This window comes from Vipera ursinii (genome assembly GCF_947247035.1).
Source record: "Vipera ursinii genome assembly, chromosome: 1".
Lineage (NCBI taxonomy): Eukaryota > Metazoa > Chordata > Lepidosauria > Squamata > Viperidae > Vipera > Vipera ursinii.
In genome coordinates this window covers 86590544-86607597 of record NC_139512.1, presented here as the reverse complement: position 1 = coordinate 86607597, position 17054 = coordinate 86590544, and the positions used below count along the sequence as shown (strand labels likewise).

General features: G+C 41.9%; 2 protein-coding genes across 3 annotated transcripts in view; both read right to left on the bottom strand.

Moving 5' to 3' along the window:
- The window catches only part of LOC310635961 (7-dehydrocholesterol reductase-like), a 105642-nt gene that overhangs the window by 47886 nt on the left and 40702 nt on the right, over window positions 1–17054 (bottom strand). The gene's annotated exons all lie outside the window — the stretch shown is intronic.
- LOC310635979 (7-dehydrocholesterol reductase-like) overlaps window positions 13365–17054 on the bottom strand; it is a 28070-nt gene continuing 24380 nt past the window's right edge. Inside the window, exon 9 of the mRNA XM_083355396.1 lies at window positions 13365–13577. Within this exon, the coding sequence (XP_083211522.1) occupies window positions 13398–13577 (180 nt within the window). The 3' untranslated portion in view covers window positions 13365–13397. The remainder of the gene's footprint in view (window positions 13578–17054) is intronic.

Genomic DNA, 17054 nt, shown 5'->3' with positions numbered 1-17054 from the left:
AGAACATCCAAGCCAGGGTAGAGTCTCACATATCTTGATGGTTCCTGGCAGTCCTTGGCGGTGCTAATTGGAGTGAGCACATAGACATGTGGTAAACAAGATACTGAGTTTTCTGCACACAGTCCCTTCATATCCTTGACCTCCATCTCTACAAACAGGATATGCTAATGTGAGAACCAAACCCTGCAACAAGCTCAGAAGTCTACTTTGCCCATATTTACCCCAACATCACCATCATATGCTCCAATAATTTTCCACACCAGGCTAGAAGTGCTTTAACATGTTCTTCCTCTAACGCACGGGTATCAAACTCACCACGTCATGATGTATCACAATATTTTTTGCATTTCTGGAGCTGGGGTGATGCAACCGGCCTGCGGGCTGGCAGTTTGAGACCCCTGCTCTAATGCAAGGCTGCTGAAGTCTGCATAAATTACTCAGAATTGGGTAAAAGTGTTTTTTCTTTGAGTAACAACACATGAACCCATTATCTTTCACAAAAGGGATATTTAAATTGACTTAAACATTGCCATGCATTCATGTATTACTGCCTTGTTGTGGCGAAGATAGTATTTTGTTCTTTTCTCTTTTTTTATTCTGCTTTTTGATATGAGAAATATAAAAATGTTTGGGATGGCCAATATAAAGGGAATGCCTTAGATATTTAAATGTAATTGATTTTAAGAAAATTCTAAAGGGTAACTAAAAATGTTCTGAAAAGACCTAAATAATTAGATGATTAAATTTATTAAATGGAACACCTAAAGATTAAACATAGGTTTAATTATGGGTAAAAAGAACACAAAAAATCTGAAAATAAATATATGTTTAAGAGGGATATGTATTATTCTCTTATTCTTTCCTCCTTTTTTCTTTTTCTTTTCTCTCTCTTTCTTTTTCTTTTGTCTTTTTTTTACTTACTTTTTAAGACAGCTCGTCCTCTCCTTCTGAGCAGCCTGCCTGGTTGGTAACAGAAAGAGTTGTTCTAGTCACACGATGTGTTCTACTATGTGGGGCTTTTTCACTATGGTGCTAAAGGGATCTGTCAGCTACACTGCCGCAGAAGATATTGGCAGAATTTTGATTCCAAAGGTACAATAGGTGATAATGAAAACCACCAGGAAAATGTAATCCTGCCAGGGAGAAAGCAGGCCAGATTTTGCTCTGCAGCAAGATAGTGAGAATATGTGAATGTAAGAAAGTTGGTACAGTTTACATTTATAGATTATGGAGAATGATGTAAATAGGCTTGAATCACGGACTGTGTTGTGTGAATGTAGAGTTAAAGACGTTGTGGTATGCAGTAATAACAAAGCAATTTGAAGGAAGTAAAGCATTTATAAAATAACTAGAGTGCTTAGGCAATGATTCAATAAAGTAGTTCAATATTATAATATTCTAGGATGAGGTAGGAGAATGGTTTTATACTGTAAACTTTATCCTACAAAGATGTTTCCAAAACTCTAAATTTCATCCAAAAATATGAAAACTAACCAAGAAAAAAAACACAAGAAATTTGAATTAGCCTATTAATATGAATCCCCTTCATGGATTACTGCCTTGTCGTGGCGAAGGGGCTTGCGTAATTCAATGAAGCTATGAGCTATGACGTGCAGGGCCACCCAAGATGGAAAGGTCATAGCAGAGAGTTCTGACAAAACGTGATCCACTGGTGAAGGAAATGGCAAACCACTCCAGTATCTTTGCCATGAAAACCCTATGGACAGTACCAAAAGGCAAAACGATATGATGCTGGAAGATGAGCCCCTTAGGTCGGAAGGCGTCCAATATGCTACTGGGGAAGAGCAGAGGGCTAGTAAAGAATGAAGCGACTGGGCCAAAGCCGAAAGGACGCTCAGCTGTGGATATGTCTGGTGGTGAAAGGAAAGTCCGATGCTGTAAAGATTTTTTCTCCATAGGAACCTGGAATGTAAGATCCATGAATCAAGGAAAGCTGGACGTGGTCAAACAAGAGATGACAAGACTAAACATCAACATCTTAGGTATCAGCGAACTAAAATGGACAGGAATGGGTGAATTTAATTCAGATGACCATCAGGTATACTACTGCGGACAAGAATCCCTCAAAAGAAATGGAGTAGCCTTCATAGTTAATAAAAAAAAGTAGGAAAAGCAATACTGGGATACAATCCTCAAAATGACAGAATGATCTCAGTTCGAATCCAAGGCAAACCATTCAATATCACCGTAGTCCAAGTCTACGCCCCAACCACCGGTGCTGAAGAGGATGAAATTGACCGGTTCTATGAAGCCCTACAGCACCTTAAAGAACTAACACCCAAAAATGATGTCCTTATCGTCATGGGGGATTGGAATGCTAAAGTAGGAAGCCAAAAGATAACTGGAATAACAGGCAAGTTTGGCCTTGGAGTACAAAATGAAGCAGGGCACAGGCTGATAGAATTTTGTCAAGAGAATACGATGGTCATAGCAAACACTCTTTTCCAACAACCCAAGAGACGGCTTTACACATGGACATCACCAGACGGTCAACACAGAAATCAGATTGACTATATGCTCTGCAGCCAAAGATGGAGAAGCTCTATACAGTCAGTAAAAACAAGACCAGGAGCTGACTGTGGCTCAGACCATGAGCTTCTCGTTGCAAAGTTTAGGCTTAAACTGAAGAAAGTAGGGAAAAGCACTAGGCCACTCAGGTATGAATTAAATCATATCCCTGTTGAATATACAGTAGAGGAGATAAATAGATTTAAGGAATTAGATCTGATAGACAGAGTGCCTGAAGAACTATGGACAGAGGTTCGCAACATTGTACAACAGGTAGCAACCAAAACCATCCCAAAGAAAAAGAAATGCAAGAAAGCAAAATGGCTGTCTGAGGAAGCTTTGCAAATAGCTGAGGAAAAGAGGGAAGTGAAAGGCAAGGGAGAAAAAGAAAGATATGCCCAATTAAATGCAGAATTCCAAAGAATAGCTAGAAGAGATAAGAATGCCTTCTTAAATGAACAGTGCAACAAAATAGAAGAAAACAATAGAATAGGGAGGACCAGAGATCTTTTCAAGAAAATTGGAGAGATGAAAGAAACGTTTCATGCAAAAATGGGCATGATAAAGGACCAAAATGGCAGGGACCTAACAGAGGCAGAAGAGATTAAGAAGAGATGGCAAAATTACACAGAAGAACTATACAAGAATGAGCTTAACGTCCCTGACAATCACAATGAGGTGGTCACTGACCTCGAGCCAGACATCCTAGAATGTGAAGTGAAGTGGGCCTTAGAAAAGCTGAGCAACAACAAAGCTAGTGGAGGTGACAGTATTCTAGCTGAGCTATTCAAAATCTTAAAAGACGATGCAGTAAAAGTGCTACACTCAATTTGCCAGCAAATTTGGAAAACTCAACAGTGGCCACAGGATTGGAAAAGATCAGTTTACATTCCAATTCCAAAGAAAGGCAGTGCCAAAGAATGTTCAAACTATCGCACCATTGCACTCATTTCACATGCTAGTAAAGTTATGCTTAAAATTCTACAAGCTAGACTTCAGCAGTATGTGGATCGAGAACTACCAGAAGTACAGGCAGGATTTCAAAGAGGCAGAGGAACTAGAGATCAAATTGCTAACATACGCTGGATCATGGAGAAAGCTAGAGAGTTCCAGAAAAACATCTACTTCTGCTTCATTGACTATGCTAAAGCCTTTGATTGTGTGGATCATAACAAACAGGTGGCAAGTCCGTAAAGAGATGGGCATACCAGACCATCTTATTTGTCTCTTGAGAAACCTATATGCGGGCCAAGAAGCAACAGTGAGAACTGGACACGGAACCACTGATTGGTTCAAAATTGGGAAAGGAGTCCGGCAAGGCTGTATACTGTTGCCTTGCCTATTTAACTTATATGCAGAGCACATCATGAGAAAGGCAGGGCTAGATGAATCAAAAGTTGGAATTAAGATTGCTGGAAGAAACATCAAGAACCTAAGATATGCAGATGATACCACTCTAATGGCAGAAAATGAAGAGGAACTAAAGAGCCTCTTGTTGCGAGTGAAGAAGGAGAGTGCAAAAGTTGGGTTGAAACTAAACATTAAGAAAACCAATATCATGGCATCCGGCCCTCTCAATTCCTGGCAAATAGATGGGGAAGAAATGGAGGTAGTGACAGATTTTATTTTCCTGGGCTCCAAGATCACTGCAGATGGGGACTGTAGCCAAGAAATTAAAAGACGCTTGCTCCTTGGGAGGAAAGCCATGGCAAATCTAGACAGCACACTAAAAAGCAGAGACATCACCCTGTCAACAAAAGTGCATATAGTCAAGGCTATGGTCTTCCCGGTTGCAATGTATGGCAGTGAAAGTTGGACCCTAAGAAAGTCTGAGCGCCAAAGAATTGAGGCCTTTGAACTATGGTGCTGGAGAAGACTCCTGCGAGTCCCTTGGACTGTAAGGCGATCAAACCGGTCAGTCCTAGAGGAGATCAACCCTGACTGCTCTTTAGAAGGCCAGATCCTGAAGCTAAAACTCAAATATTTTGGCCACCTAATGAGAAGGAAGGACTCACTGGAGAAGAGCCTTATGCTGGGAAAGATCGAGGGCAATAGAAGAAGGGGACAACAGAGAATGAGGTGGCTGGATGGAGTCACTGAAGCAGTAGGCGTGAGCTTAAATGGACTCCAGAAGATGGTAGAGGACAGGAAGGCCTGGAGGAACATTGTCCATAGGGTCGCGATGGGTCGGACACGACTTCGTAACTAACAACAACAACAACAATCAAAATGAAATAAAAATAGATTCTTTCCTCAATGTCATACTATTGTAGCTCAGTTATGTATTGTATAAAACTTTTTTTTCAGGGATTAAACAGCTGAGAACAACTGCTTTGGTAACAAATAATGTAATGTCATGCCATAAAGCCATAGCAAATACAATGAATTCAATTAATATCCTGCGTTTCATGAACTATCTGTAATTTAGTAGTACTTTCATTATGGCCCAGGTGCCTTGCAGTTTATTTTAATATAGGCCCATAACATAGAACTTTGCAGGATTTTAAAGAGTCAACTTTTAAAAATATTTTTCAGTATTACAATACTGGCTGACATTCCCAATATCCCAATATGAATCTGCCTATATAAGATCTTTGATAGAGATCCTCCTGAGGATCCTGTCCCCAACCTCCGGACCACGAACCGGTATTCCGTGTCTATTAGGATCTGGGCTGCACAGCTGGAGTTGAACGGTGGGCAAGCAAACAAAACCGAAACGATTCTGCCCCCCCCAGGTCCCTGGTGCCAAAAAGATTGGGGACTGCTGCCTAAGGAGTTCGGTGATCTCACAAGAGAGATTCCTTAATGCTAGCATTCCTCCTGTGGAATACCTTCTCCCCGAATATTCAGATCACCGCTTTCCTGATGCAGCTCTGTATAGAAGTGAACACCTGGTTCTGAAGGAATTGGAGATACTAAGTTTAGGATCCGCTCTTGCTCAATGGTGCCATTACATGTAGTCTTCAACTTACAGCCATTCATTTAGTGACTGTTTGAAGTTACAATGACACTGAAAAGTGAGTTATGACAGTTTTTCATACTTTACAACAGCTGTGGCATCCTCACGGTCACATGATCAAAATTCAGATGCTTAGCAACTATAATGGATTTATGACTACTGTAGTATCCCAGGGTCACGTGATGACCTTTTGTGAATCTATGACAAAATTAAGTCAGTGGGTAAGTCAGATTCACTTAACCACTATGTTGCTAACTTAAAAAACTACACTGATTTACTTAACAACTGTTGCAACAAAGGTGGTAAAATGGGGCAAAACTCAACTGTCTTGCTTAGCAAAGGAAATGTTAGGCTCAAATAGATGTAAGTCAGAAACTACTTGTACTGCTGACACTGTATTCTGTTTATTCCATTTCTTTTCATTCTTATTTTTGGTATATGCCAAAAACAGCTGTTTGGAATGGAAATTCCTAATTAACTAAACATGCAAGAAATCTTTGTACCTGTGCAGTTATAAAATTCAATGTTCATGGAACCCAAGGCACATAAGTATTAATGCCTGTTACATGATTAATTACAGCACTGTATAAAGTGACATACCTGACCCTTTGATATGAAGTAAGCTATGATAGGCATGTGTTAAAAAGCACAGCTAAATGCAGGCTGCTGTATCCTTCTCCATCAATAAGAGTTGGATCCACTCCATATTTTAACAACAATATGGCCATAGATAAATGCCCTTGCCTAGAAAAAAAGAGCACGTTTAATTTTAAAACATTTTCTTATCGAGACAAAATAACATTATTTCTAATGGAAAAGAAATACTAATACATGTCAATGGGGAGGGCTTTAAATTTCAGAATTTATATTTAAACTTCAGAGTGAGAATGAAAGTTAACAAAAGCAAAAATATCCTAATTATGGAACAATGGTAACCAAAATATGTCTGAGCTAATATAAATGATTAAATATAGAATAAAAATAATCTTTTAAAAACATTTAAGGAAAAAAGAAAAGCAATGTTATGGAACAAACACATAAGAAATTGATTCAGCTCTAAATTTGTTCTTATTTTTTAAGTGTCAGCCGAGAACTAGTAATAGCCAAGTGCAAATCCCAGCTTAGTCTAAAAGGTGTGTGTGCAAGGCAAAAAATGTTGGCTCTATTGTTCGTTAGAAGTTCATTCCAGCCATTCTGAGTAAGATCCAGATGAGGGCTGATCATATCTGGCTGAGGCAGAGCTGGAGGAGTCTTAAGAGATAAATAGTGGAAAAGTATTAGGATCTCACATCATCCCCTGCATTCTGTGCATGAACCCACCTCCCACTCTTCCTCTGCTACCCACTACTGTATTCGCCCCTCCACTGGCTTTTATCGCTAACATCTCCTCGCTTAGAACAATATGCTGGTGCATACAGGTGATCTATGTACGGACAAAACACGTATGTTCCCATATGACCCCAAGAGACTGCAACCTTTATTTATGTCACGAGTCAGTTGCCAAGCATCTGAATTTTCATCACGTAACCCTGGAGATGCTGCAACAGTCGTGTGAAAAATGGTCACAATTCACTTTTTTCAGTGCCGTTGTAACTCTGGTCACTAAATGAATTGTTGTAAGTCGAGGACTACCTGCATAGTGAGTCACATATAAAGAGATCATTAGTTAAGAGATCATTCTAACTAACTATGGGTTGTCCTCACTTAAAAATCATTTGTTCAGCAACCACTTGAACTTACAACAGTAGTGAACAAATGGTAGTTATCACTGGTCTTAAAAATTCCAGCCTTTGCAGCATCCCGCATTCCTGTGATTAAAATTCGGGCACTTGGCAGCCTATCCACACAAACTTCAACTCCACCCATGCGCCTATCAGCCCCATCTCTGCCCTCCACTCTGCCACAAAACCCTGCTGCCCCCTGCCTTTCCCAGCCCAGTATCTTCTTTCTCCTGCTACTGGCCCATGATCCAGGAGCTGGGCAAGGGTGCAGCCAGGGGATGCATGCAGCGAGTATAGCAAAATAGCTGATTCTCATCTGCCAAAGAGAGCTTGCTTGGTCCAGCTGGGGAGGAGGCAGCAAAGGTGGTGGCAGAATTGAACAAAGCGGAATGATGAGGGCAGGCTTCAGGAAGAACTAAGGTGGGCCTAGAGATGGCAGAGGCCCTGTGCTTGCTCTTGCTCCAGCTTTCCTCCTGCAAAGCAGTGCAAAGGGCCAGCAGCTTCCAGCACACTGAAGTCCACAGACAGGTTTTCCAGGAGCGCTTCTGGCATGTGTTCTGAAGCGCACATTAAAAGTTGTCCTGGAGAGCTGGCTTGCAGGATTCAATGAGGCATGGAGGCAAGTCTAGCACCAACAAAACCTACCCTCAGATCCTCAGCTTATTGTTGACGCGATAGAAATTCTAATCCCAATTAGGATCATTAAGCAAAGACTATCTGTAGTCAGTATGGAAGACAGGAACATGGGAAGATGTTTGGCTTGCAAGATATCAGCACGAAACCTCTCAGAGCATCGACTAGTTTTTCCTGATGTTCACTTCGTCTTATGTCAGTCTTCTTAACAACTGAGTGGCTTCTATTTCCCAGCCCCATTTTTTGTATGTAGAAGGACAGGACTCTAGGTTGACCTAAAATCCCACTTAAGCAAGTCTTTGGCTGCAAGATGAAAGATGCAAATTTTAAAGTCACTGTCACAAAATCAAAACTTCAGTTTGCCCTACTGTATCACAATACTAAAAGGGACACAGTGGCTCAGTGGGTTAGGATGCTGAGCTTGTCCATCGGAAGGTCGGCAGTTTGGCGGGTCGAATCCCGAGCGCCGCATAGCAGAGTGAGCGCCTGTTACTCGTCCCAGCTTCTGCCAACCTAGCAGTTCGAAAGCACGTAAAATTGTAAGTAGAAAAATAGGGACCACTCCGGTGGGATGGTAACAGCGTCCGTGCACCTTTGGTGTCTAGTCATGCTGGCCACATGACCACAGAGACGTCCTCAGACAAGCACTGGCTCTTTGGCTTTGAAACGGAGATGAGCACCGGCCCCTAGAGTCGGAAACGACTAGCATGCATGTGCGGGGAAACCTTTACCTTTACCTTATCACAATACTACACAGGCAACTGTAAGCATTTCAATAATCAAAAGAAGGATTTGCTTCAAACCTAATTGCCCAATGAAGTGGGGTTGAATTTAAATCTCCTCCTAGTTGATCGACTACTGCACCTTTGGAGATAAAATACCTGTGTGATAACAAAGGAAAATTGGTTTATAAATACATGATGAATTAACAGTGTCAAACTGCAGTTAACATCTAAGAAAATCCTTTTATATAAGACATATACAGATAATCCTCACCTACCGTTTTGTTTAGCAGCCGTCTGAAGTTATAACAATGCAACCATTGTTTACAACCGCCGCACTGTCCTGCACTCACATGATTGCCATTTGCATGCTTCCCAACTGGCTTGCAACAAGCAAAGTTAATGGAGAATCTGGAAGTAAAATCATGCTGCACTCAAATGACTTTGTGTTTAGTGTTTATGAAGTTGTCAGTCCCAACTGTGGTCACTGTGAGGACTACCTGTATATTACGTTTGATTGAATGCTTCTTCTGAAAGTGGATTATTCCCTGGCTTCTCATGCACAATATTTTTAGAAATAAAGTTATTTAATATTTAATAATATAGTAATACATTCTTAGAAAGCAGCTTTGTCTGCAGTGCAATCAAAAATCCCTTTATTATTAAATATGGGTACAGATAATTGAGAAATATTAAAAAAGTCACAAAATAACTTTGACAAATCTATTAACACAGGAGATTATACAGTGGTACCCTAGTACTCAACTGCTTTAAAACTCATCGAATTTGGTACTCGACTCATTTTGATGCGAAAATGTTGTCCCAGTACTCATTGTTTTTTGATACTTGGCATGTTGCAATAGGAAGAGAGGGACGGCCATAGAGAATGGACAGGAAGTCAGCCATTTGGGAAGTCACTGACATAAGAAAAGGGGCAGTCAGAAAGTTCTTCCCAGCCTAAAGAAAGAGTCATGTGGTAAGTCATGTGGTTTGGTACTTCCATAACCAATTAATGACAAGTACTGCAGTAACACTGTATAATTCAAAAACAGGAATAAACAAATACCAACAGACAAATACAAAAAAATCTATTATAAACTACTGAGTTAGTTTTTCCTTCTCTTTTAGCAGAAGTCCTCTATATATATCATTCTTGTGAGCTTATACTAAATCCTCTAGGTTTAAAGTGATTTTTCTCAAATAACATAATTCTACTGCTGGAAACAGCCCTTCTATAAAAAGATGTTTTCCCAAAGCAGAAAATGTTTTCCATCCTACCATTTTAGTTTAGTCATTTATAGTATTGATGGTAAAGATCCAAAATATTTAAAATTATGAAATGAGCTTTATATATTTCTTCACTTCTAAATCTAGACAAATTGGAACCCTAACTCTTAAAAAAATAATGGATTTCCTTCTATTTAACTTGCTTTCACTGAAAAGGATGAGTCTTTCCATTTAGGAAAAGTTGATGGGCCTCTCTTTTTAACCACAGAAGCAAGTTTATCATCATTATTTCCAAATAGTGGGCAACTTTGCCCTCAATTTTCATACTGGACCATCACCATCAGCATCATCAATTAAAGTTGTATGTTGACAGTTTACTTGATATTTAATTGATGATGATGATGATGTACATCATCTGTAATCACTCCTTTCTCATTTGGGATTTAAATAAACTTTCCTGTGCTAAGTATATCTGCCCGGAGGTGAAGGGGGAAGGGCATAGCGAACTTGCGCCCATCTGCTTCTATTAGTTGTAGCTGCCCACCCTGACAATCCTTGTACAAATGAAGCTGGGAGATCGGTGGCTGACCTCGACTTTGGGGGGCAAGAACCGCATTCAACCTTGACCCCAAATTCTTTCGAGGATCACGTGGGAAACAGTGGGACTGAAACGCAGCCAACACCCCTGTTGTAGTTCCTGCCTGCCTTACTTCCAGGCCTCCTCTCGGGCTCTCTTTCATCTCGCCTTCCCGCCATTTGCTGCTTACCACGGGGCCGGCACCCTCCATGGTCAGCGGTCCAGAGTCACCGCTGGCCCGGCGGTCCCAGGAGTTTCTGGTCTGACTTCCTGGTTACGGCCAGAAACATGCCCTCGGACCTGCCCCTTGAAAGAGAAAAGGAGGGGCTCGGGTCACGCCCACTTGGAGCCGGGACTCTGAACCAGGCCCCTCGCGGCCTGGAGGTGGCTTGCTTCTCTCTGCCCCTCGTTCAGTGGAACCATTTTGAGAGCTTCGGATAAATGCTGCCGAGGATTAAAATTGCAGTGTAATATACACAGCTTCCCTCAGAGCTGGAAGGAGACGTGTGTAACTGTACCGAACCCTTCTTTAAAATAGCAATAAAAAGGAAGGAAGGACTTAAATGGCCCCCTGAGAACTTGTGGCTAACTGAATGTAGAGGTAGTCCTCGACTTACAACAGTTCATTTGGTGACCATTCTAAGTTACAACGGCACTCAAAAAAGTGATTTAGATTAACCAAAGCTTTCACATTTAACGATCTTTGTAGCATCCTCCCCCCCATGGTCACGTGAAAGACTTGGCTTTCCCCCCAAATGCTGGGAAATAATCTGAACTTTAGAAGTTTGATTTGGTACCAGGTTTTTATTCTTTTCAATATTTTAAGGGAAGATGTTCTAGTCCCTTGGTTAGCTTAGTTGCCCTCTACTGAACCTTTTCTAGCTCCACTATATCCTTTCTGAGGTGCAGTGACCAGAACTGTACAAAATATTCCAGAGGGTTGCATCAATGGTTTGTAAAAGGACATTATGAGATTGGCATCTCTATTTTCGATACCATGACTTATTATCCCTAACATGCTGTTGGCCTATTTTACATTGGATATACAGTGCGTCAAAACTTTCATTGAAGTGTTTATCATTACTCAATCATTTTCAAAATGGAAATGTATGGATTTAGAGGGTGTTGAAGACTCCAGAATCTTCAATGCAAGTACAATAATGGGACAATCATCACATGGCAATATAAATAATCTTCTTGGCAGTTATAGATCACAATTTCCCTTTAGCCAGATTAGTAAAACTGAAATTACTGGATGGGGTTTTTTTAATTTGGGGTGGGGAGGAGGCAAAACAAATCAGTACAAAAAGAAACTTTAAAAAAACAAAACAAAAATAACTTTTAAAGGTTTATACAATGTGCATTTTATTTTATGCTAAATATGTTATTTTTAACATATTAAGAAGTAAGCAAATCATACACCATTATATGCGCCAAAAATACTGCTGATAAATGTATTTGTAAACTTGTTTTTGCAAAATATTTTAAGTCTGGTCAGAAAACACATTGACCAACTTAGAAAGAGGTTTCCAGAATGGTCACTAAGTGAGGACTGTGGCATAAGTCCCTCCCAAAGTCCTCAAACTGGCACCCATGCCTGCCCACACCAGAACCACCAAGGTTTTCCCTTTTCAGCTGAAGTTGATTCCGAGGAAGAACCAGGAAGCTCGGAAGTGCAACATGGGACCCCTGACCAAGCGAACCAGCCGAATCTCCGCAACCGCTGTGCCTACTCTGCAGAACAGACTGACTCTGGGGTGGGCCAACCTGGTGAGGCCAGCCAGAGCGTTTCAATTCCCCTGGACGATGAAGCACAAAGGGACATGGGTCTACCCAGCCCACCGGGTAAGCTGGTAGACCACAAAGTGAGTGGAACTCCAAGGCATTCCTCCAGGCCACACAAGCCTCCGGCATATCTTACAGACTATATTGTTAAATAAAGTGATGCATAGTGTTGTGACAATTGTACCACTACCTACAGAAATTGGGGGCATTTTGTAACTGCTGGCAAGCATGTTCATTGAGACGTTGTTTCATCTCTTTGTAGAGCTTACTGCATTGACAAGCCATTTAGCCATTGTTAAATCTTATTGTAGTCCATATTACAAGGGCATGTCTGTAAAGGTCGCATAATGTCATTCTAACTACCTTGAATTAACAAGCATTATTTTTTATTATTATTATTATTATTATTATTATTATTATTATTATTATTATTATTATTATTGTTTTGTTATAATGTATTGGTTGTTGGGAGTGATCCATAAGTCTTGACTATTGTCAAGTTTTTTAAGGGGGATTATAGCCTGATCTTAGGAGGGAGAGGTGTTATGTACTGGGCTTTTGGTTCCACACCATGTGCGTTGCTGGAGAACTAAAGGTTCTCCAGCAACCCAGACAGGCCATCTCCGGGCTTTGTAATTGGTCAGCCTCAGGCAGCAAGCGCGGGTTCAATCTTATTGGTTGCTACCATAGGGCTTGGCTATATATTGGGGCTGGGAGCGGCCCAAGCTCTAGTACAGTTCAAGCTTGAATAAAGAATGGAGTTCCTCTGTACTCAGCTGTGAGTCTTCATTTTCTGCTCACCAGAGCCCACGACTTAACAATCATCACATTTTTGTATATTTTCTATTTCCCCCCCACTTCATCCTAGTTTCACCAGTCTCTGGTCTCTTCATCCAAATTCTTGGAGTCTCCGTCTCTCTCCCCTTTTCTCTCTCGCTTTTCCTCAGCTCTGGTTTTCTCTCTGAAAGTCTGTGTTCCACTTTTTCAACTCTGGCATGCAGCTATCAGGCACTGGCCTACAGCCACCACACAAAACATCAGCTTCCAGTTGTTTTCCTAGCTAACCTCCAACTGCCATAGCAACCATCACAGTAGGAGTTGCCCATTACCTCCCCCAAATAATACTGCCAGGGCAGTTTACTCTCTGCAGCAGTAGGCCCAAACATTAAAAAAAAATCCTTAAAGATGAACAGCCATCATGATACCCAAGGTGCTTTTTTAAAGGGGGGAAAATTCGACTGTTTCTAGAAGCAGCTGAATGCAAACCAGAGTAAGCGCATATGATGAAATACCTGCAGAGTATAGAGATAGGGAAGCCAAACACAGTCTCCCCAGGCCAGATACCATCCAAAGTGATCGTGAGCAATATCGATTGTAGTTAAATACCATGTTTCATTCCAAAAAAAGTCCAGAACGTACAGACCCTGAAAAATATACACATTATTATTACACTTATAAAAAAAGCATGTGAATAAATGCTATCTTTGAGAGAGAGAGAAGCTCAAATTTATCTAGATATAAAATGCAAGTCATGGTTTTTGGAATTACATTTATATAGGATTAATAATTAAAATTCTAAATTAATGATTCTATCAGCGCTTTCATAGAGCCCTATAACTGAAGAACATGATACTCCAATGTCCTCTTTATCACAAAGGTGCTTTTTCCAAAAGGCAACTGGACTTTCTTGGGTTTTTTTCTTTGAAAATGTTTCATTTCTTATCCAAGAAGCTTCTTCAGTTTTAACTGTCTGGAGGGGAATGGAAGGATTTATATTCTTTGCAGTCATCTAGTCCAGGGATCCCCGACCCCCGGTCCATGGACCAGTACCTGGCCTCAGCTTGCCAGAAACCAGTCCACACAAACAAGCAAAGCCCCATCCACCAGATGCAGGCAGCACACAAAACCACACACCCTCTGGTCCACGGAAAAACCTCTCTCCATGGAACTTGTTGTGTCCATAGTTATGGGAGTGGTTCATCATTCCGGACTTAACAGAACTGGTCCCTGGTGCCCAAAAGGTTGGGGACCTCTGATCTAGTCATTAGCACTCTCTGGGTTGGTTGTTAGCTCTCCAAGAGTAGTTGAGGCCACTCGGTGGTTTATCTATATCCTCAGAATCACTTGAATCAGAGGGCAAACAGGTGTGAAATATTTTGGGGACTGCTGAAAGTATTGGGTTGTAGACAGGAGATACATGGAATCATATACCCCCCTCCCCCCGATAAGATGGATTTTAACATAGATGGCTACTTTTACCCCTCTTTCAAACCAATGGTCCTCTCTGTCCAGGATGTGAACTTTGCTGTCTTCAAAAGAGTGACCCTTTTCTTTTAGATGAAGATGGACTGCTGAATCTTGTCCTGATGAGTTTGTTCTCCTGTGTGGTGTCATGCATTCGTGAAGTGGTTTTGTTTTCACAATGCGCAGATCTGCACGTCTTACTGCACTGCACCATGGTGGCGCAGTGCTTAGAATACAGTATTGCAGGTTAATTCTGCTGACTGCCAGCTGCCAGCCATTTGGGAGTTTGATTTTCACCTGCTCAAGTTTGATTCATCCTTCCATCCTTTCGAGGTCAGTAAAATGAGAATCCAGATTGTTCAGAGCAATAAGCTGACTCTATAAACGGCTTAGGGCTGTAAAGCACTGTAAAGTGGTATATAAGTCTAAGTGCTATTGCTACATGCCACGTTGCTCAGTTTGCATCTGGGTGTTTTATCCTTATACTAGATACGCTTAATGTATTCCTGGGTTTAAAGTGTACATGTATGCTGTGTTGGTTGAAAATCCTTCTGAATTTTTCAGTTATTCCTGCAACGTATGGAATGACAACATTACTGTTTGTTGTTCTCTCCCTTGTTTATTATGAAGGAGCTCCTGCTGGATCTTTTTGTGATTTTCATGAAGGCCGAGTTAGGATAGCCACAAGTTCTTCCTTGATATGTTTTTGTTTCTTCTCTTTGGCCTCTTTGGTGATGGGTATACCTTCAGCCCGGTGGTGTAGGGTCCTGATTATTCCCTGTTTGTGGTTCAGTGGGTGGTGAGAATGAAAATGTAAATAAGTGTATAGGTTTTCTGTATACTTCAGTGATGAGGCTTCTGAATTCCTTGATGTGTATTTGCACAATCCAGGAAGGTCAGACTATTCTCCTTAACATCTTCCTGGGTGAACTTATGGTGAAGGCTTCCACTTCCATTTTCTGAGTTTTAATCTTGAATCAAGTGTCATCCACAGTGAGTAGGTAGAATTAGACATCCAATGCAAGCATCTGATTCCATCTACTCAAGGGTATAGGTATGTAGATAACACTTGAGTCAAGATTAAAACACAGAAAGTGGAATCCTTCACCAAACATATAAACATTGTGGACAGAAACATTAATTTCACACAGGAAGAAGTTAAGGAAAATAGTGTGGCTTTCCTGGATTGTGCAAGTACATATCAAGCCTCAACACTGAAGTACACAGAAAACCTATACAAAGATCACTAATTTCATTTTGATTCTCCCCACCCACTGGACCACAAACTGGGAATAATCAGGATCCTATACCACCAGGCTGAAGATATTTAATTTTAATTTAATTTAATTTAATAACATTTATATACCGCCCTTCTCCCTGAGGACTCAGGGCGGTTCACAGGGCAGAATAAAATAACCAATACAAACATTAAAAACAGATTAAACAATTGCCCTAGTTAAAAACAATATAAATACAACGCTAAAAACCCCCAGAAAAATTAAAAAACAAAAGATAAAACAACCCCAACACTCCCCCTCAGGCTAGGCCGGCTTGTACAAACAAAAATGTCTTGAGATCGCGGCGAAAGGAGCGAAGATCGGGCGCCATCCGGAGCTCTACCGGTAGCTGATTCCACAGCTCCGGAGCGCCCACAGAGAAGGATCTCCCCCTGGGGGCCACCAATCGACATTCTCTGATCGGTGGCACCCTGAGGAGGCCCTCTCTGTGGGAACGCACAGGGCGCAGGGAGCTTGATGCCGGCAGCAGATGTTCCCTGAGGTACTCCGGCCCCATGCCATGGAGTGCTTTGAATACCGTTACCAGTACCTTGAATCTCACCCGGAAGACAACTGGCAACCAATGCAGCTCACGGAGCAGAGGTGTAACGTGGGAGTATCGGGAGACTCCCAACACCACTCTCGCGGCTGCATTCTGTACCAGTTGGAGCTTCCGAGTGGTCCTCAAGGGCAGCCCCATGTAGAGAGCGTTGCAGTAGTCCAGACGAGAGGACACGAGCGCATGAGTGACCGTGCACAGATCATCCCGGCTAAGATAGGGCCGCAACTGACGCACCAGGCGAACCTGTGCAAAGGCCCCCCTAGTCACGGCTCCTATATGATCTTCCAAGGTGAGCCGTGAATCTAGGAGGACCCCCAAGTTGCGAGCCCTATCTACGGGGGGTAATAATTCACCCCCCATAGTTAGAGGTGGAATGTCCGAATAAACCCGGGATGAAGATATGCAAAGCCACTCAGTCTTGTCGGGGTTGAGCTGGAGTCTGTTCCTCCCCATCCAGACCCGAACCGCCTCCAGGCAACGGGACATCACGTCGAGGGCATCACTGGGGTGGTTTGGGGTCGAAAAGAAAAGTTGGGTATCATCAGCGTACTGATGATACCCAACTCCAAAGCCACGAATGATCTCACCCAGCGGCTTCATGTAGATGTTGAACAGGAGAGGCGAGAGGACCGACCCCTGAGGAACTCCACAAATGAGAGACCTCGCGGTCGACCTCTGCCCCCCTGCCAACACCGACTGCGAACGTCCCAAGAGATAGGAGGAGAACCACCGTAAAACTGTGCCTCCCACTCCCAATCCCCTGAGACGCCGCAGCAAGATACCATGGTCGATGGTATCGAAAGCCGCCGAGAGGTCTA